The sequence below is a fragment of the Desmodus rotundus genome, chromosome 1 (genome assembly GCF_022682495.2).
Source record: "Desmodus rotundus isolate HL8 chromosome 1, HLdesRot8A.1, whole genome shotgun sequence".
Taxonomy (NCBI): Eukaryota; Metazoa; Chordata; class Mammalia; order Chiroptera; family Phyllostomidae; genus Desmodus; species Desmodus rotundus.
The window spans coordinates 176,795,883-176,822,871 of record NC_071387.1 but is presented as its reverse complement, the minus strand read 5'-3'; the positions used below and the strand labels follow the sequence as shown (position 1 = coordinate 176,822,871).

The 26,989-nt window shown below is 38.6% G+C and overlaps 1 protein-coding gene across 8 annotated transcripts in view; it reads right to left on the bottom strand.

The window, feature by feature from the left end:
• Nucleotides 1-26,989, bottom strand: part of PDE4D (phosphodiesterase 4D) — a 1,245,374-nt gene that overhangs the window by 625,222 nt on the left and 593,163 nt on the right. For 2 of the 8 annotated variants that reach the window (XM_045186261.2, XM_045186262.2), the window contains exon 1: nt 23,092-25,759. The exons of 5 other annotated variants lie outside the window; for them this stretch is intronic. In XM_045186261.2, the coding sequence (XP_045042196.1) occupies nt 23,092-23,357 (266 nt within the window). In that variant the 5' untranslated portion in view covers nt 23,358-25,759. Of the gene's footprint in view, nt 1-16,897; nt 23,061-23,091; nt 25,760-26,989 lie in introns of those variants that run through there. One more of the 8 variants, XM_045186265.3, reaches the window with a different exon arrangement.

The following is a 26,989-nucleotide window of genomic DNA, read 5'->3' as shown; positions in this document are numbered from 1 at the left end:
GTCTGTCTGTCTCTCTCTCTAAAATAAATGAAAAAAAATATGTCCCCAGGTGAGGATTAAAAAGTATGAAATACTATATTACTGTTGGTATTCTAAAACTGAGTAATGAATTAATCCATAAATCACTTAGCGCATTAATGTCTGCTGCCCACTTAAAATTATTAGCAGTCTGGACCTTCTAAATACATAACCCTCCATCATTTATTCTTTGTTTTTAAAGTGCCCACATATTTAAACTATTTTCAATAATGAGCATAAATCTACTCCCATGTATTTACTTGAATATTCATCCATTTCTTTTACCTACTGGTATTTTTACTCCAAAATGAAAATCGTGGGGGAAAGGATGAAGGATTATATTATAAGTACTGTCTTCAGTAAACTTTCCAACAATAGGCAGTTCTCATTTACTGTTAGGTTTTTGACACATTTATAACTTATACAGAAATAGTAAATGGTGGCCCAGTTATGTGGAATTTAGATGTAAGAGATTCTCCTTCCTTTTTTTTTTTTTTTTTTTTTACCATCACTCAAGTCTTTGAATGAAACATTGCACATAAGGCTATGGAATCTGTGAAACAGAGATGCCTGGGTAAAAACAGAACAAACGCAATAGTGGAATTACATTTGTAGTTTCCTTTTCTTTCAAGTTTTAGGTGAATATACAATCAGTAGCTAAGAACCAAGTAAGTATTACTGCTTCAGCAATATATGGAGTTACTCAGGTGGAAATGAAAAGCGGAACAATGTGCACTGTAAAGGTCTTTAGAGTCCAACTACTCAACACCCTCCTTTTACACTTGAGGAAATTAAGCCAATGAGAATACAAGCAGTTTGCCCGAGATCACTCACCTAGCTAGTGGCAGAGGAGGAACAACAACGAAGGTCTCTAGATTTACAGTAAACTGGTCTGTTCATTCATTTCTACATGATTACTTCTTGTATTCAAGGCACCTAGTGTAAGCCAAACTTCAGTATGCAATGCTGCAATCCATCCGGGGTCAAAATAGGAGTTATGAAAATAAGTAAAGCAAGTGGCCACCGATCCACTTTTTTGCATAAGGATAAATGATAAGTTCTCTCCACTCTTCTTCCATACTCATTCTCAAAGGCTCTGAGTCAGACCAAAAAGCACACTGAACTGCATCAATTGAAGTGTGTCCCAGGTCTCACATTGCCCTAATGTGTATCCTTGAGTACTTTCTGTACTACTGTTGACCTTGGTTTTATTATCTAGTCAGAACTCAAGATGACTTCTCCTAGACCCCTCTTTTCTCTAAGTCTCTAAGCAGCTGACATCATCTCTTTTCTTTTTGAAACCTGTGTCCAGGTAGTAAGCTCACCTTAATTCCCGAATTTACTATTTAAAAGCAGGGTATTTCAATGGATTTGCTTAACAATAAGAGTTCTTAATAACAGTAACTGTCCAATGAACACTTTGGGGTTTCAGAGTAATACAGTCACAGAAAGAGAACACCTAGCGATGGCCCTGAAGTTGTCTTGAGAAATTTCTGTTGGATATTAGTTTTAAAGTTTTGCATATTTTCTTTCACAGAACCTGCTTTCCTTTTTCCAAGTTATAGGAGAGAAGGAACTTTTAACTTAAAGATGAAAGCATCACATAAAAGTGACTAATTACACCCCCACCAAAACCACCTTTACATATCCAGATTCTTTCCTTTCAAGCAACCTGAAATTACATTCTTCAAGCAGTTATAAAAGACCTCCACAGTTGGTAAGATAGGGAGGAGTCCAGGAGAATAAAAAGCTGGCTAGAGAAAATATTTCTAACAGCATATTATTGAAGTTTAATAGTTTACCAGTAACATTTTGGGTTTTCATGCTTCAAATGAATGAGTAATTCCAGTGGGATTTAAGGATTAGGAGACTAGCTGGGCTGTCTCAGGAATGAATACTGTGTTGGGAATGGACCTGCTGACAGAATGTGTGTTGGGCACCAGCGGGATCTTCTCTCACCATAATTATTGGTTTTGTTACTGATAACAATTATCACTATCATCTTTTTAGCCTGTACTATTGTATAAAGGGCATATCCTACAAATTATCATGTCCAGTCACTCAAACAACCTTTTACAACTTTTCTTATGTACTATTTATCCCTATTTAGCAAATTAGAAAACCATACTCAGAGGAACTAGGAGACATTCAATCTTACAGCCAATTTATAGCAAAGCCAGGACTTGAACAACCCCATTCCAGAACTCTTATTCTTTTATCTTACCTTAAGATGGTATAATTTCATGTAAGTACAAAGGTTTTATATTTCCCTACCAGGTGTGGGGCTGTTAGGAATCCTAAATTTAGCCCAAGAAGCACAATTAGGTAAATGTCCTGAAATAGACAACTTTTCTCCTTATGTAGAAACTCGGTTGTCATTTCACATTTGAAAGAAGGATCATTGTATAATGTAGAGGTCAAAGTCATTCTTACACACTGGCCTCTCATATCACTCAAACATGCCTCTTTGTTCACTCCTCCTACAAAAGGAATATTATTGGGAAATATAGTTAATGTTTATTATGAAAGGACACAGAAAACAATGAAGTATTTTAAAGCTTATCTTCCAAATATTTAAGATGCTAAAATTGACCATTTAGAGAAGAGCAAACAAAATCTAATAGATCCAATGTGGTAATAGGTGTAGTAGGTGTGGCCAATGTGAACTCACTAGGAAAGCCTACTCAACATGTCCACACCTCACAAGTTGGTACATGATCAGTGATTATTCTATAAATTGAAGTTGGGGTAGCTGCCCAAAAAAGCTGGATGGACCCTTTCCTTATTCCTCATATCAAAACAAATGACAGATGGATCAAAAATTCAATATAGAAAAAGAAATCTTAAAAGGACAAGGATAAAAGTTAAAAAAAATAATGATTTTAAAATGGGATCATAATCCTTAAACATTACATAAAAGCAGCACATGAAGGAAAGTTTGCTAAACCTTGCTATATTAAAAAAATTTTAGAGAAAGAAAAATCCAATAACCTAATTAAAAGTTGGGCAAGTGACTTCAATAGACATTTATTCACTGATGACATATGAATGTCCAATAAGCATAAGAAGGAGCTCCTACCCTTTGCAACAGCATGGATGGAAGTGGAGAACATTATGCCAAATGAAATAAGCCAGGTGGTGAAAGACAAATACCATATGATCTCACCTATAAGTGGAACCTAATTAACAAAACAAACAAGCAAGCAAAATGTAACCAGAGACATTGAAATTAAGAACAAACTGACAGTAACTAGAGGGGAGGTGAGAAGAGATAATGGGGGCAGGAAATGGGGAAGCATTTTCAGGAACATGTATAAAGGACACATGGACAAAACCAAAGGGGGTTAGGATCAAGGGTGGGGAATGGGGATGGCTGGGGGTGGGGGAAAATGGAAACAACTGTACTTGAACAACAATAAAAATAAGGGAAAAAAAGGAAATGTGTTCAACATCACTAATCATAATGGAGATGCAATAAAAGCCATGCTGAGATATAATTTTATATCCATTTGGATAGTTACTATGAGAAAACAGAAAATAAGTATTGATGAGGATGTCAATAAATTGGAATTCTTGTGCCCTGTTGGGAGAATTATAAAATGGTACAGTCCCTATGACAAACAGTATGGAGATTCTTCAAAACATTAAAAATTGGACTGCCATATGCTCCAGTAGTCCAACTTCTGGATGTACATCCAGAAGAAATCAGGGTCTCAAAGGCATATGTGTGCATCCATGTTCATAGCAGCGCTCTTCACAATGGCCCGCAGATGAAAGTGACACAGTCACCCATCAGTGGTTGAATAAACAAAATACAGTATATAGATACAAGCAAATATCATCCATTCTTTAAAATGGAGGGAAATCTTGTCACAGGCTACATCATGGGTGAACTTTGAAGACATATGTTAAGTGGAATAAGCCGTGGCAAAAATAAAAATACTAAAATAAATACTAAAAATAAAAAAATAATGCCACTTATGAGTTATCTAATGTAATCACATTCATAGAAAGTAGAATGGTGGCTACCAGGATTGAGGAAGGAGGAAAGGGCAGTTGTTATGAGTGCAGAGTTTCAGTTTCACAAGATGAAAAAGTTCTGGAGATCTGTTCAACAGCAGCGTGCATATATTGAACCCTATAACTGTACACTCAAAACTGGCAAAGGTTGTAAATTTTATGTTACATGTTTTTACAACAATAAAATTACTTTAGAATACTTATATATGACTTTTTACATATTGTTAGATTTCTATTTATTTTAATTTTTTAAATTACTTTATTGTTAATTGTTAATTGTTATTGTTACTTTATTGTTCAATTACAGTTGTCTGTATTTTCCCCCCACCACTCTCCCCCACCCCAGCCAAACCCACCTCCCTTCTTTGCTCCTACCCTCCCCCTTGGTCTTGTCCATGTGTCTTTTAAATTTTTTTTATTGTTGACAGTATTAAAGATGTCCCCCATCCCCCTGCCCCATTTCCCCTCCACAAGCCCTGCCCATCCCACCCCAGCCTGCACCACCTTGTTGTCTGTGTCCATGGGCTTTGCTAATTTGCATACATGTTCTATGGCTATGACTTTTAAAATCTATAAGCAAAGTAAAAGTGAAAAGTAAACTGATAGAAATAGTTAAAACAGTTATGACAAAGAGTTAATATTCTAAATATACTCAGAGTTAGAACAAATCAATGCCAAATTAGTTATTATCCCAGTTTTTTAAATGGCAAAATATATTAACAGGCACTGGACTAAGAAATGGCACATAATTAAAAAATGATAAACTCACCCATAAAGCTGAAGAGTAAAATAATAATCGATGTTTCCCTCAATAGAGATGAAAAATAAAAGTAGGTTGTACCCAATGATGGTGAGAGTGATGAGAAGTTCACAGGTCCTTGGCACACTGTTTACAAGCATGTAAAATGATGAAACAGAACCAAATTTGCCAATGCCTTTTTATTTTTGTAGGAGCTTTACCATAAACATATACTACGTTTATGGTTTTATAATGCTAATTTTAGTCACTGAGGCCAGGACCAAATGTTCATAAAAAGTTAGAAAAACATCCATCATTCTTTTTTCTGATCTTATTAGGCCTACACCTTCCTTCCTTTCTCAAGAGAGCTCTATATGCAAGGGATATAAAGTAAATAATGTTCCCCCATTTCTCTTTCTCTCGTCCCTCTCCTGAGCCTTTGGAAAACATCTACACAGTATAACTGCATGTCCAGTGACCAATGCCTCTGTCCACTTGAAGTTCTTAGATTCTTCTCCCAAGAAGCCCCGCTGCCTTAGCCATTCAAGCTGAAATCCTCAGGACCTCAGGACCTACTGGAGTAGTCTGAAAGTCCTGTCCATGTGAACATGGCCCAGACCTCACGCTGTCAGGACAGCTTTTTCAGGGACTCTCACAACAAGCTATGACTTTAGACAGTGTAATGGGCTGGATGGTGGGGCCAAATGGTTATGTTCACATTCTAAACTCTAGAAGCTGTGAATGTTACCTTATATGGAGAAAGCGTTTTTGAGGATACAATTAAGGAACTGGAAATGAGGACAATTATCCTAGATTATCCAGATGAGCCCCAAATCCAATGACAAACATCTTTGTAAGAGATACACAAAGAAGACTGACACAGACGAGAAGCATGTGAAGACAGGGGCAAAGACTGGAGTGATGTGGCCATGATCCAAGGAAGCCGGCAACCCCTGGAAGCTAGACGAGGAATGGAACAGTCTCCCCTAGAGCCTCTGTGGACAGGACAGCCTTGCCAACACCTTGATTTGGGACTTACAGACTTGAGAATTGTGAGCAAATAAATTTGTTGTTTTAAGCCACCAATGTTGTGATAGGAAACTAATTCAGATGCCCTTCTCTAGAGGATATTTGTCTGAAAACAAAAGTATCAGCACTGACACCCACTTTTACATGAACTTCCTCTGATATGTTTTTTAATAGTCTTAACAGTCAACATGTACCATGGCACTTAAATATTGAAAAAACATCACTCTGGTGGAGAGCGCTTCCAGGAAATAATCTCTTCTGTTAACACTGCCACAACCATTCATGTGGTTGATGTGAACCCTGTCCCACAAATCTGTACTTTTACAACTCGAGATCCATGTACTTGGATCACAAAGGCTTTTCTGTCTCACAAACCCATATTATAACGTGAAACTCCCTGAGAGAGATACCTTTTGGGATGAATCCTATATTATTTCATGGCATCCTCTAACCTACTAGATCTGAGAAAGGGTAAAAAGGGGGAAGAAAGGAGTTCAGAAAATTCCACAAACTGCCTCTGAGTACTGAACATGTGTCCTAGAATGGTTGGCCAAGTTCTTTAAGACATTATACTGCCAGAAAAACAAAAACAAACAAACAAAAAAGACCTACTGAATTCTGTGCTAAGTGGGAGACAAAGCAGAAAATAAATTTCAAAGCCTAAGTCACCACTGTCTCACCCAAGAGCTTCCATGGAGAAATGAGATTACAGAAATGAAACCTTCCCCTCATTCGTACTGTCACTACAGCTTTAAACTGTACACTCCTGTCCCCATGGTTTCTAGTGAAAATGTTCAGGGCATGGCAGTGGAGAGAAGTTTCACCAGGCAAGGTTGGCAGGTTGGCTCTCTAAAGGCCTTGAGGGTTGGCAATACCTCAGAGACTGCTAGGGTTAGAATCTCTCAAAAACTAATCTCTGAGCACATGAGAGCATCCTCTTGTCTCGGGAGCAAACCCATTTCATACGCACTCACTGAACTGCTGAACAGAATCCAATGCCATTACTTTCTTTTCACTGAGTACTACAATCAGTGTGCAGAGTATAATGCTTTGCCCATCCGACCTAGTACTTTCCTTTACAGTAGACAGGCCTATATAAAAATGAAGACAATGATCAAAAGGTTACTTGGTGAACATGGAAATAGGAAAAAAAGATACAGATAAATAGATAATAGATTAGATAGATAGGCAGATAAATAGATAAAAAGGCTAGCTCTAAGATCATTAACATAATTTGAATGTTTAATGTCCATCTGTTAACCAACAGCTCCTCTCTCGTGGACAACATGTGAAAAGCACTGCCAATCGCTTCTTTTGTGATTCTCTTTTAGGCCTACTCAAATTCCGACCAATCCTATCAGCTCATTGACCTGTAAACTCATCTCTTTAAAGTGTTGTGTCTTGGCTCTGATGCATAAGTTTAGATTTCAAATGTCCATTCCACGCCCCCTTTTTTTTTCCATACGCCTAACACAGAATATTTTGGAGTTAATTGTGACCATAATATTAATTATGGACAAAATATAGCAGAAGAAACAATGCTGCAGAGCATTTTTAATGTTCCTATATTGTAGCCTACTACTTTTGATCACTTTACAAGGTCAACCATCATTACTGCTAGGCATGACAGTATGACAGTAACCCAATGGCTACAAGAAGAAGCTGATGACCTTAACTTTCCAAGTGGCTCCTGGAGTAAAGCTGGACTTTGATGTGTCTAAACAAGCATAAATATAGAACTCATGATGAGGTCTATGAAGATTATAAAAGATTCTGAGAGAAATCTGTCTAGAGCTGCCCTGCTTAAGAGTTTTAAAAGCAGGCAGATCAAAGCATGTGTCACTGAAAATCCTGCTTGTTGTCATGAGAAAAGGGGCAAAATTGCAAATCCATTCTGTCATGCCCATTATTATAATGAGTTAGAATAGGCTAGGATGACAAAAATGAAGGATGAGTAGTATAGAGTCATAATAAAAGTAATTGCAGGTCATGTGCCACTGATACCGAGCTTTCTTTTTACAGCAGAGAGTTTTGTTTTGTTTTTTTCTAAATAGCTATGGTAACAGGACTTACTTCTGAGTGCCTGGTTTCCTGTCTATAGACCCAGACTACTGAGTAATATGCCTACCCCAAACGTTCGTTAGGATAGTAAGGATGACTCAAAACACGAGTCAAAAAACAAGTCAAAAAACAAGATGGACATATGCCAAAATGGCTCACACTAAGAGTACAATGTGTTTATCCGCTGAAATGCCAAACTGAATTGTGAACAGATAAAAAGCAATGCTGTCTCATATACCGCATCCCATCAGCTCTGATATCTTATACTCTCTTTAATGCATACAGAGTTAGAATTATGTAGATAGCATGCCGGGAAGGAAAGTGTAGAATAGATAAGTTCTCTTTTCAGCATAAGCCCCTCTTTAGAAGTTAGAGTTGCATACATTTTGGGGGGGAGGGTTGAGTGATGCAGTTTATAATTCTATGCTCTGTGGAGGATTCAATTGACAAGAGTATTTTTTACAGTGCTTACTTTAAAATATAGTCCTCTCAAATTATGCTTTTCCTCTTTTAAATGGGCCACCCTGTGTATTCCAAGGGAGTGTTTTCCACCAAAGAGTGGTGTTGATGTAAAACTACGTTGGCGAGAGCGTCATCAAAGTCAGCTGGGAGTGACAGGCGTGTTCCAGCCAATTCTAGATGGTGTGTTGAAATATGCTTCCCAGGCTACAAGAGCAAATGCACAAAAGCACGCCCACGTACTCACAGGAGGTGACGTGCTGATCAGCAAAGCCAGGCACTGTCAGAACACAAAACGCATACCAGGAGCATTTCTTGAAGAAAAGCCAACCAATCAATCACAGCAAGAGCTACAGAATCCTTACAGGTTAAAAGGTGTCAGGGCTTGCCCTTTCCCTCAGGGAAAAAAAAAGTTTGCACATGTTGCTTTGCAGGTTTGCAGGGCACATTTCTAAGACCAAGATTGTATGTCCTATTAACAGCCAGCTAGCTCACATAATACAAATTTCCAAACAGGCAACATAAACCAAAAATTCAAACTCCAAAGAGAAAGCTATGTTCTACCAACTTCATATTTGTTTTGCTCACAAGTATGATTATGAAAACATTCCTGTGTAAATGTTAAAATATTGCATAGTCTTGCTATTAAAAAAAACATTTTATGCCTACACATAAAACCTATTTATTTAATAAAAGCAGTATCATTGTAATAACTATATGTATGAACCATTGTGGCAAGTACTACATAGAGTTTTGTCAGAAATTTTTTTAGTTCTTCAACATCTAGTTTTACATTGTGTGTTCATCACCCAAAACACACCATGCAATATACAGATGATGTATTATAGAACTGTATGCATGAAACCTTATCACTTAATTAACCAATGTAACTGCAGTAAATGTAATAAAATTAAAACAATACATTAAAAATATCTAGTTTTAACATCATCCTTAAGAAAATGATTTTGTAGCCAGTGCAAGGGGAAAAAAAGTATTTTCATGTTAGAAAATCTGCCCCAGGGCCATCCTTCTGGATACTAGAAATTTCCCAATCACCTGTCTGCATCTTTTGCCACATCTCTCATCCCTGGAACATGAATGGATGGTAAGAGATGGGAAGCACATGGCTTTATCAGACAGAAATGTTGGAGTGAAGACTACCAGACAGGTCTGGCCGACCTGGTCCCCATTGCCTCTCTCCCCCCTTTCTATAAATGCACTGCAGGTGAATTAGCATGCCTGAAATGAATTAAAACAAACACACCCAAGAGAATGGCCATATGGCAGAAGAGTTGTGTTTTTCTACTGCACAACTTCAAAAAAGATTCTTATCTTTGACATATAATCGTCACCACAAGAACCACAAGAAGAACAGGCTCTCGTTCCCAGATGACTCTGTAAATCCCCTAGTCTGACTTATGTCCCCAGACTTCCGCCCAGCCCGCAATCTCTCCATTGTGATTTCTACCACTCACAAGATGTCATCAGTAAAATCTCTCATACTCTCAACCTCTGCTCTGTCTCCTGCACCTTCTTGCCCTAACATTACTGGTGGCCCTGAGGATACTGATTTACTTCAACTCTCTAAAGTGGTGGCTATTTTTCCTTCCAAATTTGTGTACTGCAGGCCCTAAAGGAGAAGTAAGTGGCCTTCTTGCTCTTCTCTGCTGTTTCCAGAGAGAATTGTGACTGTTTTTTCAAAATCACCTCTCCTTTTACTACACTACTCTGCACCACCATTACATCTCACCTGGATTATTGCGACAGTGTATTAATTGGTCTCCTTATTTCCATCTTTTCCCCAAATCAGTATTTCCTACAAAGGAGTTTGAATGATTCTCCTAAAACTTTAGTCAGACTGTGGCTCTCCTGAGGCAGACACTCACACTGCTATCCCTTCTCCCTCCAACACAATATTGTTATAACAAAAAAAGAAAAGGAAACCAAAAAAACCAAAGTCCCTTACTATTAGCCTCAAAGCACTAACCCCTCCCTATGTCTCTAAGGTCATTTTCCATAACATCTCCCTCCCTGAAACACACCAATCACATCCTCCCTTGGGGCCTTTGAACTTGTCATTTCTTCTGCCTGAAATGCCCTTCTCCTAGGTAGTCATAGTCACTCAGTGTCTTCCTTCAGATCTCTACTCAAACATTACTTTTAGACAGTCCTTCTCAAACAGCTTATATAAAGTTCTCTATCCGCTTACCCTGCTTCATTCTTCTTTACTGTACTTGTCATTCTCTGACCCACTGAAATATTTATTTGTACAATTGTCTTCTCCCCACTAGAATATATGCTCCAAGCTACATCCCTAGAATAGTGATAGAAATAGAGTAGACACTCCTAAGTTATTTTTTGATTGGATGAAAAGATAACAGGATATTTAGCTTTTGACTCTTACTCTTGTAAGACAGTCCTGAGATAGAGAAAATGTCTTCAGAGCGAAATGGTAGCTGCATTCCAAGCATTATATTCTCTTGCAATTTTGTGAAAAGGCAGGCACAGACCTCACATTAAAAAATGTCTCTGTTCCATGCATTAGAACACAAGTGCCACCAGTGAACTTAACACTTTAAATGGAATTACAATTGTGTATTCTGCTGTTTCAGAAGGACATTAGCTAGCTGAGAGATGGTATAGATTGGTGTAATTGAACTGAATCTCAGATTCCAACTCTTGAGAATGTTCGATGCATACACTTGTGGCTTAGTGAGCTTAGTATGGGATAATAACTCAAAATGTCACTTCCTTCTATTTGCAGTGAGGCTGCTAAGACAGATAAAATTGATTGTGTTTCATTTAAGCATGTAAGTCCCGTGTGTGTGTGTGTGTGTGTGTGTGTGTGTGTGTGTGTGTGTGAGAGAGAGAGAGAGAGAGAGAGAGAGAATATGAGCATGTCAGTTGACAATCTCATCCCATACAGTAACGTGCACAGAGTAGTCACAGTATGTGAGGGGAATTAAACTCCTATATTTCAATAAGTTCAGATTACCCTGTATTCCACCCATACTATTTTTACATTACAGTTGACTAGTACTTTATTCTTTCCAAAGGTCTTTTCATTTAGTATATCATTTGAACTTTTCAATAATTCTACGAAGCATGTATGAATTAGTAATAGTTCCCTTTACAGATAAATTTAATTGTGGCCTGTAGAGTTTAAATGATTCCTCTAAGATCTCTCACTCCCCTAACAAATGAGTAGCACGGTTGGACCAGGCAGTGTGCCTCTGGACCTCTTTCTGTGTTGTAACACTTGCGCTAGGTGCTAGAGATGCAGCAGTGACTGATATGGAGCTGGTTCCCCCCTTCACAAAGCTTACCCTCTAGATCAGTAGTTGCCAAATAGGGACAATTTTGCTCCCACAGGAAACATGTGGCAATGTTTGGAAACATTTCGGATTTCATAACAGGGTGTATATTACTGGTATCTACTGGGTTGTACCCAGGGATACTCCTAATATCCTACAATACATGTGACAGCCCCCACAACAAAGCATTATTCAGGCTCAATTGTCGGTAGTATTGAGTTTGAAAATCCCTCCTCTCAATTCAGCTCCAGCATGAATGACTGTGAAGTATTCACGGGAAGCCATTTCAGATAAGGCTGTGGGGGATGGTTTGGAACTGATGAGAGACGTAAGTGCCAAGTTGAGGAGTATAAACTTTAGCCTGTAGACCAGGGATTGGCAAACAATGGCCAGGTGACCAAATCCAGCCTCCTTTCTTTTTTTTTGTAAATAAGTTTTTAGGGAATGTATGCATGCTCACTTATATATCTTATGGCTGCTGCTGCAGAACTGAGTAGTTGCCAAAGATACTGTATGGTTCATAAAGCCTAAAATTTTTACTATCTGGCCCTTTGTGGGGGAAAAAAAAAGTTTGCTCATCATGGCTGTAGAGGGTGGGCAGCCACAGCAGATCGTTGGAACTAGTAACGAGACAGCCTAAGTAGACATTCTTGAGGGCAAGGGGCCAACGGTGGCACACAAACGGGTTAGGATGTTAACTGAAATAGTCCGGACATCAGGCTAAGTGCTAACACTGGTGGCAGCACTGGAGAAGAACAGAAAAGCAAGAGATATTAGGGGAATTACTATAGGTCTGTGTAGAGGGAGAGCAAAGCAGAAGTCAACATGATTCAGGCCGGTTCACTTGGAAAGAGTGTTTCATGAACAGACGGAAAGACCAGGAATGGGGAAACAGTAAGCTCAGTTTTGCACATGCACTATCTCAGCTGAGAGTAGAAATGCCCAGGGAGGCATATGGAACTCAAACCAGGTTAAAGAGTTGGATTTTGTTACATGGAGCTAACAGTTGGAGCAGGGCAGAAGTCAGGCTGATTGTGCAGGGAGCACCCTGAAATAAGGGCAAAGGGTGGTGGGGTGCACTCTGATTTAAGGTGCTGGAAATAAAGTCAATGAAACAGGAAAAGAGAGATCCTACAAAAATAGGAGTTAAGCTAGTGAATGAGACAGATTCAAGGAGGGATGAGCATCAGCATCAAATGCTGATACTGAATTATCAATAAGTGACTTTAAATGCAAAGGCAATGCTGCCTTTATTTTATGTATGCATAAAATAAACCATTTTTCAAAGAAAACCCTCAAGATGATGTGAGATAATGCTTTTTCTTAATTTATAGCTGGCATGCTGCTAACTTTTTATTGAAACTTTCATTTTTATTCCAGTGCATAGCGGTCTTCTGGAGTCTCTATTGACAGAGAAGGAGGTGATGAATCAAGAAGTTCCTCTAAGACAGAGTTTCTCAAAGGACAGCTCTGACATCACTTATGGAGCTGCTTATGAATGTGGTTTTTCTGGCTTCGTGGGTGTGGCCTGAGCAGTTGGGCGGGGCCTCCCTCTCAGAAGGGCCCTGTGCTGGTGTGAATGCTCTTGCTGTTGCTGCCATGAAATTCTTAGTATTTTTTTGAATAAGTAATCCTATATTTTCATTTTACACAGGGCTCTGCAAATTATGTAGGTGGTCCTGTGTGGATATTCTAGTCTAGAATTAAATAAATTCATAAGACTACAAAAGTATTGAAAATTAGATTCCTCACTCACCTCAGCTTTCACTTACATAGAGATCCTACGCTTTTTAAAATGTCCATGTGTAGCCCTTTGGAAGTAGAACTTGGAAGCTGCCATTAGCACACACAGTATTTTCCATGGAACAGTTTTATGCTTCTTGGCATCTGTATAGCTACCAGGTAGGAAATTAATAAGTATAGAATGGCCCTAAAACAGGGTACCAATACTCACTTTGTGCTTAGAAATGAAATCATGCAACCCAAGTTCAATGTGTTTGCCTTCAGCTAGGCAACTCCGACACAAAGAACCACCAGAAGAACCAATGTCCTTCTGATACTGGAAATATCAGTGATTCAGGTATCACTGGGTTGGTATACTGACAGTCTGACATCGCACCAAGATGACTTTAAACATGGGTCATGTGGTTTATTGAATTTTTAAATATTGAATTACATAATAATGTTATTTCCTTTTCAAATCCCTCCCATTCTTCTTACCTTAAGAAAAAAGACTTATTTCATCTTCTACATCTTTTAAACAAAGAGGAGACAGACATTGGGCTCAGAGTCTTTAGCAGGTCATAGTACCTAGCTTGAATCTATTTAGCCTTTTTAAATTGTACTTTTAAAATTATCTTCTATGTATAATAAATAACACAGGTTTTCAAGTTACAGTAGTATATGAAGCCGTATTTTTAAAAATGCAGGCCTTTAAATAAAAATGTAAGTCCACCAAAAAGTGTTAAATAAAAACAGTTTGAATGACTCATATATGTACCTTAAACCGGGGAGGTGACACAGGAATGATCACGCTATTAATGACATCACTTTGTTATTAATAAGAGAGTTTTATTAAAGGAAGCCAGACTCCATTCAGAGGAGAGCCACAGCATTCTGCCTTGTGCGTCATGAGCCTCCAGTTCATATATGTTTTAGTTATTACCACCATAAATCATACACTGTTCTAGTTGGCACTCAATAGAAAGTCATAAAAAATCATACTGCGTGGAATAAAGCAAAGTAAAACAAAGACTGTAAGCCTAAAGAAGGTAAACAAGCAGAAATGATAATCCCAGTAACCTTATTAGTCAGAAAATCACTTACTTCGAAAGGTCAACAATACACACTCACAGTTTGTAAATATAAATGTGAAATCAGCTATATAAAAAAGGAACAAACCATGTGCCCTACTAATAATATAGAGAGGAAGTCACTTTATTTTAGTAATAGCTAATTTGACCAGAAGGCTATCTCATAAAGGTAATAGAAAGGACATTGGTTGGTTTGAAATTACCACAACGTAAAAATGGATATAAACTATGGACAAGTATTTACTTTAAAATAACACTTGTATGCACAATCTCTTCCAAAAGGCTTTCTATTATTCGGTCTTAGTTATTCTGAAGCCTGCTTTAGAGGAGTGGTGCTTAGTTTCTGCCAGTTCAAGTTTCTTCCAATTGTCATCCTAAAAAAGGAACCACAGAGGGTGTTTCTGATTTCTCAAAATCCTGGCATTTCTTTTATAAGCTTAGTTCTCGGTGTATAATTTAACCACTATGAACTCTAAGAGATAAGGATTATTCATCACAGTTTAACAAGGTAGTTATTCAGTAATTTCTTAAGAATCATAAATATATTTAAATAAGTTTTTTCAGAAATACAACAGGTACAAATTATTTTAAAAGTATGAACTAAATATTATTAAAATGCATATATTTAACAGATTAGTGACACTATCACATATCAGTATATGAGATATACCAAAGTCAAATTTCACCCGTCTAGGTACGTGCAGACCCAGAACACACATACATGTACACACACATACACACATGAAGTCATGGCGACAAAGTCCACATATATGGTTAATCATTGAGTTTAAAATTTCTTTTTACTATGGCATAAGAAGCACAGCAATGGGAGGTATGCTTCTCAATCAAACAACAGGTATCTACTAGATGCATATTATACAGATAGCTCTTGTGAATGCAAAGATCCATGCGTGTGGAGGTTCCTACTTTTTAGGAAGTTATGGTCCAACTACACAGTCAAAACACAAGCATGAAATTGAAAAGATCTAAGGCAGAAAGTGCCAAATAAATGGCAAATCTCACCCAATGAACTCAGACAATTTGACTCTGTATATATTTGCTCATGAAAGCCAGAAAGTCAAGGCACTAATCCCAATATTTTCACTTTCTTTCCTTTCATTAAATCTGACATTTTATTTATGATGCATTGCTCCCCCTCAAAAAAACAATCTCAGAAATGCCATTTTAAAGATGAAAGAGATAGCACTTGCTCCTGGTCCCAGAGATTTCCATTCTAAAAGCAGATATCTTGCTAAGTCAGAGACAACTGCATACATAATAAGGGATGGGCATGAAGGCCGGCAGACGAATAGAAGATGTTTTGAGGTGAGAGGGGCTATGGTCCTCCTCTCTGGGCACCCAGGCATTAGCAGTCAGTCTGTGACTCAGGCCAGCTCTGGTTACCAAGCAGTTTGCTGCTCTGTTGCTTAGTGACTTGAGCCTGCAAACCATCATTTCCAGCTGGCTCTTCTGGAACCAAACCTTCATAGATTTCTGACTTGATCGTTCTCTTTAGATCTCAAGCCTTTCAGGCCTTTTTCTCTGAAATGTTGAAAATAAAATTATCCTGATTGGTTTTCCTTTTATGTCAGTCTTATTTAATAAGTACTCTGAATCAGACATTTCTCCTATCCATACACATATTTTTATCAGAAAAAAAGGATGTCTACATGTCCATAGGCCGCATATGTAAACAAATGAACTGAGATTTCATACCCAGAAAGATGTGTCCCTACCCTTCTGTTAACTAACCACCATTTTGTAAAATCATTGAGAATTCATTGTTGTGGCTTCGATATGCATGCAGAGCAAAGTAAAAAATGTGAAAGTGGCTCTTGGCCCAAAGGGAGGTAATGCTGAAAGAACAGAGGTTGAGGAGTTAGTCACATTCAGGTTCAAGTTCTGACTCAACTGATTTCATCTCTCGGGTATACGACAATTTTTCTGGGACTCAGCATCTGCATATGTAAAATACAGGTAATAATACTTACTCTAAATCTTGTCATGAAGGGTTGGCAGAGAAGGGTCAATATACAGAGAGTACCTGACACATAGCAGGAGCTAAATCATTCATAGCTATGCTATAATAAATTCAAGGTTAAAGTTATGTTATTATCAACCTAAAGTTTTTTTTTTAATTTTTATTGTTATTCAATTACAGTTGTATGCATTTTCTCCCCATCCCTCCACCCCACCCCTAAAGTTTTGATTCCAAAATCAAAATAATTTCTTCTCATATCAACTCAAGATCTCATTTTGAGAGGATTTCATCTGAAGTAGCCAAGAAGCATTTATGTCCTTAAAACTGAACATAAATGATATTTAAAATTTTTACATATATGGCAGAAGAGATGGCTTTGGTAAAATAAAATATAATTAAATATATAGCAAAAGAAAATTTTAAATTGGAATTTTTATTATCTACAGATTTCCACATTTCCTACCTGAAAGCTTGGCTTGGCAGATGGTGTTCTAGAATGAACGCCACCAATACTTTCATTCTGAGTGCACTGCAGCCTATTTATGAGTCACAGAATAATTACAGAATTCTGTCCCGTTTTTATCTATGCGGCATCCGCCTCACTCACAACAGCAAGTTGGAGCTTGTTTTTACTTATCTTAAATGTACTGTAGTTTGTTATCATTTTGTAAATTTAATTAGTCATTTTTTAAATTTTTTTATCAAATGCCTTTACAACCATATGACCTATGAGTAGAGTCTACAATTCAAAAAGGTTGAGTAACTAAGGTCAAATATTAAATGGCCAGCAGAGCTGGAAATATATGACTTCAAACTGTATTAAGTCCATCACAGTTTTAAAACATGATTTTTTTTCCAAAAGCAAAAACATTAAAAGACATGAAATAATTTTGTTACAGTGGTGATAATAAAGCTTCTTCCTGAAACCATTACTTGAAGAAGAGCAATTTTGGTAGTTTCCTGTCTTAAAAAAAAAAAAAAGAGGGAGGCTGAAGCTCACTTAGTTACCTTCTGTCACAGAAGTTTGCTATTTATAAGGAAATTTATATACAGAATAATGTTTCAAACTAAATCAGTAATTTAAAAATTAGTGTAATGAACTTTGAGAGTCAATGTTTAATTTTCTTATCATTCAACATTTCTAGCAAGTTTACAAGGAAGACTTTTTGCTTAGAAGTATTTTTACCACTAGTAGCAATGGCTTCGTTTGGTCATCTTTTCTTTAAGGTAAATGTCAAAGACCACAGGAAGTACACACACATCATAAACTGCCAGGTCATCTCCACGTTGTTTTCATGTTTCCGCTATAACTATTTGTCACATTTTTTATCTTTGTTATTTCCTAAATATCACAAGTCAATTGACGAGTTCTTCAACGGGAAAGTCTTCCTGGGGTTTTCTGATTTTAGTAAAAGTTAATAAAAGCTTTCAAAACCTACAGGTACCCTTAACTTGCAGTGCCCCAAGATTCCCCTGAAGACACACATAGCCAATTACATCAGGGACACAGCGAATGACTTGGCCAACTGGCCTCGCCCAATGTGCTGGCATAATTTCCTGTTGTTCTCACCAAGCGATCTTCCCAAAACACCTCCTCCCCACATCCTGGTATCACACTATACTCACAGCCTAGAGATGGGTCCCCATCTACCAGGAGAGCACCAGCAGTGACTTTCACTGGGATCCTCACACAAGAGACAGGGAAAAGATAACCTAATAGTTAAGTAGGGCAAATGCAGGAACAAGGGAGAGTTTCCAAGAGAATCACTAAATAATGTCTTTGAAAAACTACTCAGCGCTCTCTCTCTCTCTCTCTCTCTCTCTCTCTTTAACCTACAAATTCTTTAAAAGGATGGATTTCTCCTTGATGGGTGCTAAAATTTCACTTGAAGAAATGTTTAGTATACTTTCTTAAAACAACAACTATAAAAGGAACCGTAGTGGCTGAAGAAATTATGACTCAAGAAAGCAAATGTTCACTTCTAAACAGTTTTATATCTAGAGCCAATGCCTGGTAAAGAGAAATTTGTAATAAGAAAAAAAATATGGCTCCTAGAAATTTTAAAGATTTCCTAAAAGTGTCCTGAAAGAGGCCTTACAAAAATCCACCTAAAGAAACTATTTTGTTGTTCAAGGGTGCTATGAGGTGCTTCTTTTACTTTGAGTATTTTAAAAACACATATGCGTACACAGAAAGTTTGAAGATAAGACATTTGAGTATCATCTGGATTCCACCTTACACAAAGAAACTCTATTGCCTAATTCCAGCGAGGACACTTTCCTTCATTCAGTGCATAGAACACAGTGCGAATTGAAGAGAAAACCTGAAAAATATAAACATTTTCCTGCGTGTTTGATTTTCCTGAAATAAACTTCCACTGGAAGTTTTCTTCGCCAGAGATTTTACTGATTTTGGAGTTCCTGCTGACATCAGAGGGAATCCCCTACTCAGATGAAAGCACAGTCCTGTCTATAATCACTAGACTACGAGGTAGGAGATAGTAAGTAAAAATAGTAAAACAGGGTAAGAAAATCATGGACATGAGAAGGTTCCAACCTAACACACAGCACCAGATGTGTTCAATAAACATTAGCTAGTGATATAATGATTACTAATAAACATTGAGGGAATAGCAAAAGGAAGACGTGCTAGAGATTTGGAAAAAGCAGCAGATTGCTTTCAGCTGGGGGCAATAGGAGGACGCTCTCAGGAGGAGAGGGATTTGCAACACGTGGAATAGGAGTAGGTAGGGAAGAGGCACCAAGTCCTGTGGCTGTGCCTTGTCAGTATCTCTCCCTTCTGCCTTCTCCTTTCCCATGACATAGGCATACACCCATCGTTCCTTGGTCTGTCACATATATTCTTTTTAGTCCAATCCATCTACAAACAACCTGACGAGGAAGTCATCTATAAATATTTAGACATGATCCTAGAAATGCAGGCAGACTAAGACTGGAATAATAGATGTATCACACATAATAAGGAATATGTTAGCTTATAATGACACTGTCTATCCCTAGGCAACACAAAATAATTTACACACAACTCTACTTAATAACTTAATAAAACCACAATGACAGATAGTATTACTATTCCCAAGAAATTGCATAACAGGGAAATTGTGACATATATTAAGTAACTTGTTCAAACTCACACAACTAGTAAATAGAAAGTCAGAATTTAAATTTTAGTATTTTAGTAGTCCGGCTTCTGTTTAGATGTTCTCTGCATGAGTCCTACAGCATCTGGAGTAGTGTGTCAGTTCAGCACCCTACTCTTTAAATGGGCCATGACAATTCAAATGAAGTCTGGGTACAAACAACCAGGATCAACCCGGTAAATACAGCGTATAAAGGTGAAATAACTTAGGGCATTTTGTTAAGAGAAGAATTTTTCAAAAGCATGCTAACATTGAAAATATGATTAATAGATATACCAAGAATAATAGCACAGGGCCCTAGCTCTCTCGTGAGTTACTCCAGGCCTTTTTTAAAAAATTAACTTTATTTTTTATCATAGACACTATTATAGATGTCCCATCCCCCACTTGCCCACCTCCACCCAGTCCCTACCCACCCCCTGGCCTCATGCATTATGGAAGAGAGGAGAGATTCAAGCCCTGGGGTTTTCAAAGCAGATCCTGGACCCCTGTGACAATTACAGAGAAGGAAACTTCAACTATATATTAGAAAGGACTTTCCCATCAATATTGTGAAAAAAATGAATTTCTTTGTCTGATCTGCATCCAGGTGTGCAGAGATAGTAAAGGACTGGTCATCATTATAGATGTTAGTCTATGAATTCAGCTATGGGACGGAGGGTGAACCAGGTAGCCTTTAACGTACTGTGACTGAGATGGGCTAACTATTCACCAAATCTGCTTTGCCTTATTCCTGGGAGCAGATGTATTAGGTTTCCCTCCCTCCTTTGTAGTTAGATGTGGCCATGAAACTAAGTTCTGGCCAGGGAACACTAGTATAAGTAATGCGTGTCCTCCTCACATGCTTGGCCTGCCTCACACATGCTGTCTTCCTTGGTCTTTTCCCTTGATTCAGCTGAGCCTGACAACCCTGCAAATCATGCGTTACAAATAGTGGAGCAACAAGATGTTAGGATCCCATGTCCACAAAGCACCCCAGGGCATGCTACCTCCCCAGGCGAAGCAGCAGCAATGAATAACCATTTTCAGTGGCAACCCACTGAGATTTGGAGAGCATGTTGAAACATGATTACCTTAACATAAAATAGATGCCTTCCAATATGATTTATTTTTTTCAACTAGAGTGTCAATTATTTGCAAAACATAGCTGTGTTAACTTTGTGATCAGTAGGTACAAATGAAACATTTTGGACTCAGTAGGGATTAAAATATGCATATCAAATGCAAGGGAAATCAGGTGCAAGAACCAGCGTTCTGAGTCAAGAACGCACCCGGCGAGTATTTAAATTGCTGGTTACTAATTTAGAAGGAGCAGAGGATTTGAGTGCGGTGGTCGTAGCAGAGGTATATATATATAACACAGAACAATTTGGAACAGTTTTTAAAATTATGTATAGTGCTTAGGAAAGCAGCACAGATGAGATATTTATCAAAAGGTACTTGTGGATATTATAAATATTTGGGAATTCATTGAACCAATGAGAAAAATGTGAGGTATTCTTTCCAACTTCCTTGCTGAATGCTTTTAGTCCATGAGAACTATTGTTTCCTCTTGAGTTATTGAGAATTGATATCACGATTTTTATTTTTCATTTCCATTGCTCTTTTGATGCCTCCCTGATCTGGCTGAGACCTGACATACCAAAATGAAATATTGGCAGAATATGTGCTTTTGGAGCCTCTCCAAAGAGCACCAGAAAAGGAAGTGCCAGAAATTTCCAAAGAAAGCCTGTTTTCGTGAGATTTCCTGCCTTCCTTACATCTCAACATGTCCAAATAGTTCAGATAACCTTCAGTTGAACTCTAGGTTGCTTCACTCAGATTGAAATCAAGCAGCAAGCAGCTGAGCTGAGGTTTACCCATTTGACGACGGGTACAATTTAAGAACTCCAATATTTTTAAAAAGGCATGTCAACCAAAAGGGACACTGGATACCCACATTCTGGGCTTGAGTCTTCATGAACTCCAGCCAGCCTCCCTACTCTGGCACCTGATGCCGGGTTTCAGGCCACCCCTCCTCCCCGAAGCGTCTCATAGTGTGTATCTATACCTTTCATTCACCGCTCGTGTCTGACAAAAATTTTCAATAATATCTTCCTTAGAGAAAAGTCACCGTTTTCCATAATCTCTTTTAAGACTGAAAAATTCGATGTTTACCCCTTTTGATGAGCATTATATCTACCTAGACTTAGAAATGCCATCTTGTTAAGATCTTGGGGAAAATAAGAACGCTTCCCCCATCGGAGATCTAGCTATTTAAAATTAAAATTCTGAGGTCAGACATTTCTTTGAGCAGGACATGCCTTTTATTTCCTTTGTTATCTATTTTTTTCTATGCCATTATGCATTCCTGGATGTGGCCATGTTGCTAATGTAGACTTTGATTCTCCCTACTTGCTACTTCTTTCCTAGAAGTCTTGTTTCTGTTCTGTTTTGGCTTGGTTTGCTTTCCATTCCTGGCATAAATGGTTTGTTTTCTATAGAAAAACTATAAAAATCATTAAATTGGTTTCTCAGCTAACATGCTCATTATTTCTTTTTTGTTATGCTTTTTTAAAATCATAATTAACATTCATTTTACCAGTAGTACATAGAACCTGCTACTAACTAAAGTTAACCAGGTGCATAACAAACCCCTCTCTCTGGGGCAGAAACACCACAATAAACTCATACAATGGCTTATCTTAATGTCTGCTTTTACAAGAGCATGAAAATATCATGAATCACCTAGAAAAGCTTATGGAAGTGCATGCATAAAACAAATTCACACATTATAAAAAACAGAAACATGGAGAAAGAGAATTGAAATATTGACACAGTATTCAAAGAATTTGAATTTAAAGAACACAACAATCTTACCAAGAACACAACAGTATTACCGGGTGCCAGCCTGCAACTTTCTGCACAGAATCACTAAACCCTTTCTTTCTCTCTTTTTCTTTCTTTCTTTCTTTCTTTCTTTCTTTCTTTTTCTTTCAGAAAGGCATAGCAGAGATTACAGACACATCGACTCAGGAGAGGGTTTACAGGAACACATTACACACACACACTATACACATCTCTGTTCAACTGGGGATCGTGCAGAAAGAAAGCAAGTTACACTTTTCCTCCTCTCTTTCTTGGTCCTTTCTTTCCTAGGCTGCTGTAGAACCTGGCAGGGACGTTACCTAAAGAAATCAAAACACCGCCACCCCATCAGTATGGGAGTAAAACTGCATTCTGATTGACATCTGGAATCCAATTTTCTTGCAGGAACTTGCAGTAGGTATTGAACTTTGAGAACCACCCACCTCAACAATTCCTATTACCAACCTCAGGGCTTCCTGCCCTGACTTGGACATCTGTAGGATTTATTTTTAAGGTAGATTATTTATGATAAATCACAGGTGAGGGGAGATAATGGTACTCCCTCTCCACCCTTAAAGGGAAAGGCGGGAGCAGCAAAAAGCACGGGGAGGGGACGGCCACCATTTCCGATGATCTGTGCAAACCTTACCACGTATGTGCCACAGTGAAACGCCGCTGTTTGGGGATGTTGCTACTGAGAAGCATCCTGCGCAGAAGCCTGGGGGAGTTTCTCGGAGAAATCACTGGAGAGAGCTTCGGAGAAATCGATTTCCTCGCTGTCTTGGACTTCTCGTGCTGCAACAGGTTTTCCCGCAAGGATTTCACAAGATCCTCGTTCAGCCAGGGGTTTGAACACTGCAGATTATCCACTTCAGGTACGGTTAAGGTGTCCGGGCTTGCCGTCTGCTGAGCCATTTTCCCCCCGTCAACTTTGGACAGTTGGCAACAATCCAGGGCAACGTGTTTCCCTGGCCTCTTTCCAGTGATTGCCGCGCTCAGAGTCCGGAGAAATGTTCAGAGAAGCAGCTCGATCCAGCTGCTGTTAGTTCGTTCGGTTGCCTGCCTCAGTGTCTCGGTGGAGACGAGGCTGGCTGTAGACCGGGGAGCGCACTCCTCAGCGGAAGCCTATTAAACGTCACCCCTCCTCTGCGGATCCCCTGCCAAAGATCGCCCTGGAGCTCTCCCGCCGCAAAGGAACATGGAGGGAAGCCGCAGCGCTAGCTGGGCTTTGTCAGCGCCACAGAGCAGCCTGCTAAACTATTGGAACTAATGCGCCGCAGCTGCTGGAGTGACTTCTGCTTATGTACATAAAAAGTGCTGGGGGGAGGGCTCGGCCATCAGACGCCTGCTGCTCAGTTGTTTGGCTGGTCTTTCCATTTGCTTATTCCTGAATCCAAAGGAAAGAAAAACTTTGAACTAGACCTTCCTCTCCCACGAGGGCTGTTTATCTCCCTTCAGTCAACGTTCATAAAAGAAAATTACTAGTCCTTTGGTTTTTACAAGGGGAGAATAAACAAGCGTTAGACAGACAAGGAGAAATATTTCCTCGCTTACTAAACTCGATCTGGTGCACCTTTAAGACAGCTCAAGAGAACGAAATAGGTTCTTGTTACCCCCTCTTTCTACCTAATTAGAAACCAAACAAAAGATTTTAAAACACTCTGCATGGGATAACACTACAGGGTGCTGTTGGGTTGTACAAACTTGCCAATCACGGCCCTTTGGGAGCAGAAACAACACGATGTGCGCCCACAAATGGTGTTTGCTATGACTTACACGTTTAAACTAACGACCCTCCAGAGGGACAGGTTGTTTTCAGAACAGTTACAAATGATTTTAAAGTTTCAATTATTCCTTATGGTATGTATAATTTTATGTATTTAACTATAAAGAATGGGGTATATCTAGCTTTTCATAGTTATTTTCTCAGCTGTCTTCTAAGAATTTTATTTGTGGTTCAAAATAAAAGGGAAAAATTACTTTTCACCTATTTAGTTTGCTACTAGAAAAATTTTAAATGTCACAATTCAAGTAATTGAGTGATAAATTGTTTGATCTTACATTATAAATTATATTATACACTCCATTAGAACCGGATTGCAAGGGCACCCAAACTTGAACAGAGATGACCCAGTAGCCTAGTGATGCTACTGATAGTTCTGGATTAAAATCAAATCACATTTCTCAGGATCTACAAATATTTTCCATTTTTTAAAAAATAAAAGCACCATAACTTAAGAAGGAGTCACAGAATGCATCCAGACGACATGGAGAATGGAATAGTCTGTCTGATTCAATTATTTTGGGGAGAGTTCTATGATTACTGTTAGGTCAATCCTAACAGAATCTCCCATCTCTCTCCCTGGTTGTTCCACCTTAAGTTGTAGTTATTTGCTTTTAAAATGTTACAGAAAAGAATACTCTCAGGTTCTGAAGCACAGTCAGCACTTGATGTACCTACAATAATTTAATGAGACGCACTTGCCATGACTTAATCAGGACATCTGCTCTGCAAATAATTCAAATTTTAAAACATCAGGGTATGCTTATTTTTATTCATAAAGAATTTTCACCAGTACAAATCTTTCATCACTGTGCAACATTAAGTGGCAGCGTCCGTTAGTTTAAAGAATACACATATTCTTTAAGACAAGTAGCCAATTTCTTTTAAGTGGGCTGAGGGGCTGACAACTGCAGCCGGAGATGCGCAAACCAGGCCTGTGACGCTTTCCCTCAGAGAGCTCGCAGTTCAGTGACTCAGTGCAGAGGGCCCGACAGTGCTCGGGAAAAGCAAAGACACCAGAACACCTAAAAAGTGATGTTGTCAGCTACAGAAAAATACGGTGAAAATGCTGTGCATAGCTGCTGAAAGAATGCTGAAGTGGAGGACAGCCTGGAGAGGGGGATGGGTCAAAAATTAATGGAAAGGAAAGTAAGACATGCATGCCAGAATTAGAAACTAGAATGTTCAGATAAAAAGGTAAGCAAGTTCTGTTCAAAAATATATATTTTTTTAAAAAGCCAAGCAGTCAGTAGATACAAAACTTACTCAGGTTTGTGGAAATAAAAATTCCAATAACAGGATCGTGTGAGAAAAACAAACAGGCAGTATATGGCATTTCAAAATTTAGAAAACCTTCACACTTTCTAAAGACGGTTCCCTTCAACAAACATTTGTGGGCAATTGTTTTGTACTAGGCACTATACTGAGTGTTCTAGGATATTTAAAGAGTAGCTGGGTGGCGTCCCTGTCCTCTGAGAGTTTATAATCTAGTAGGGTAGATACAGCACAGAACAACTGACATGACAAAGTACAGCTGAAGTACCCAGCGAGAGCCTGGAAGCTGGAGACGTTTGAATGTTAGGCTGTAAGTAAAGAAGTATGATTCTCTGTGACAAAATAGAAGAATTTATGTGACTAAGAAAGCTATGGGCCATACACTGGGAAATTCATTGCGTTTAGGGGACTCCAGGTTCCGGTTCTTGGTCTCAGTGGCCTTCTCTGAAGAGGAGTTCACCATTCACCAGACTGTGTTCTCGTGAACGGCCTGCCATGTGGATGCTCAGAGAGACCACACACCTTGTTGACAATCGCAACTAAACTAAAGCAGAAGATATAACAATATTCTATTAAAACTCCACTGAGGGTTGTGGTGAAACGTAGACTAAAATGGAACAAAAGCATTATGCAAACGTCCCCTCGCTTTGGGACGTGTGAAAGGGTTCCTTCCATGAGAGAGCAGGATCAGCTGCCCTTTGCAGTGTCCCACAGCCTATCCTTATTTGTTTAATTTTCTCATCTCTGCGATTATCCCCTGAATCCATCGAATGATATATGACATGCCTGCTGCTTTTTGAAGATACAATTCATTTTGTTTTGAGAATTCTTTGCCAGCCCCTTGAAATACCTTGAAACACCCTGCCGTGTTCCAAAATCAGGCTAGAAAATCACTGCTTTGGGAGGCACCAATTGTGAAGTTCTCAGCATAACCAAAGGTGGGGGAGGTTTGGATGAACTGTAATTTTCTTTGTAACAATGCAGAGGGTCAAAGGAACTCTTTCAACAAAAGCACCATGTACACATCTTGCCTTTCTTTTTGTAAAAATAAAAACTCTTTAAAATTAGCTGCCAGAAACTTCTCTGGACATGACAGCCAAATAAGGCCTCGGGTTTTCACAAGTAGAAATGTAAAAGTGGGTTAAATGTTTTGATAATATCACCCACATCTAGGACAGCAGATAACATCTCTTAACTACATAAACAAGGTTTTCCTATAGACCTTGTTATGGAGTTTCAAAATTTGCCTTTTCAGAGAATTCAGAATCCTTGAAAACATGCATTTAATTATTCATAGGCAACAAAAGAAATAAGAAATAAGCTTTACCTGGGTTCTGGTACAAGGGCTGGACAACGTCGCCTTGTCTAGGTGGGAATAAGCAAGGCTGAAAGGGAGCTGAAACCCAGAGCTGAAAGGGAGCAATGGCGCAGCTAACTGAAAAGAACTGATAAATTAAAATAATTTATACTTGACCGTGGAATGCATTCT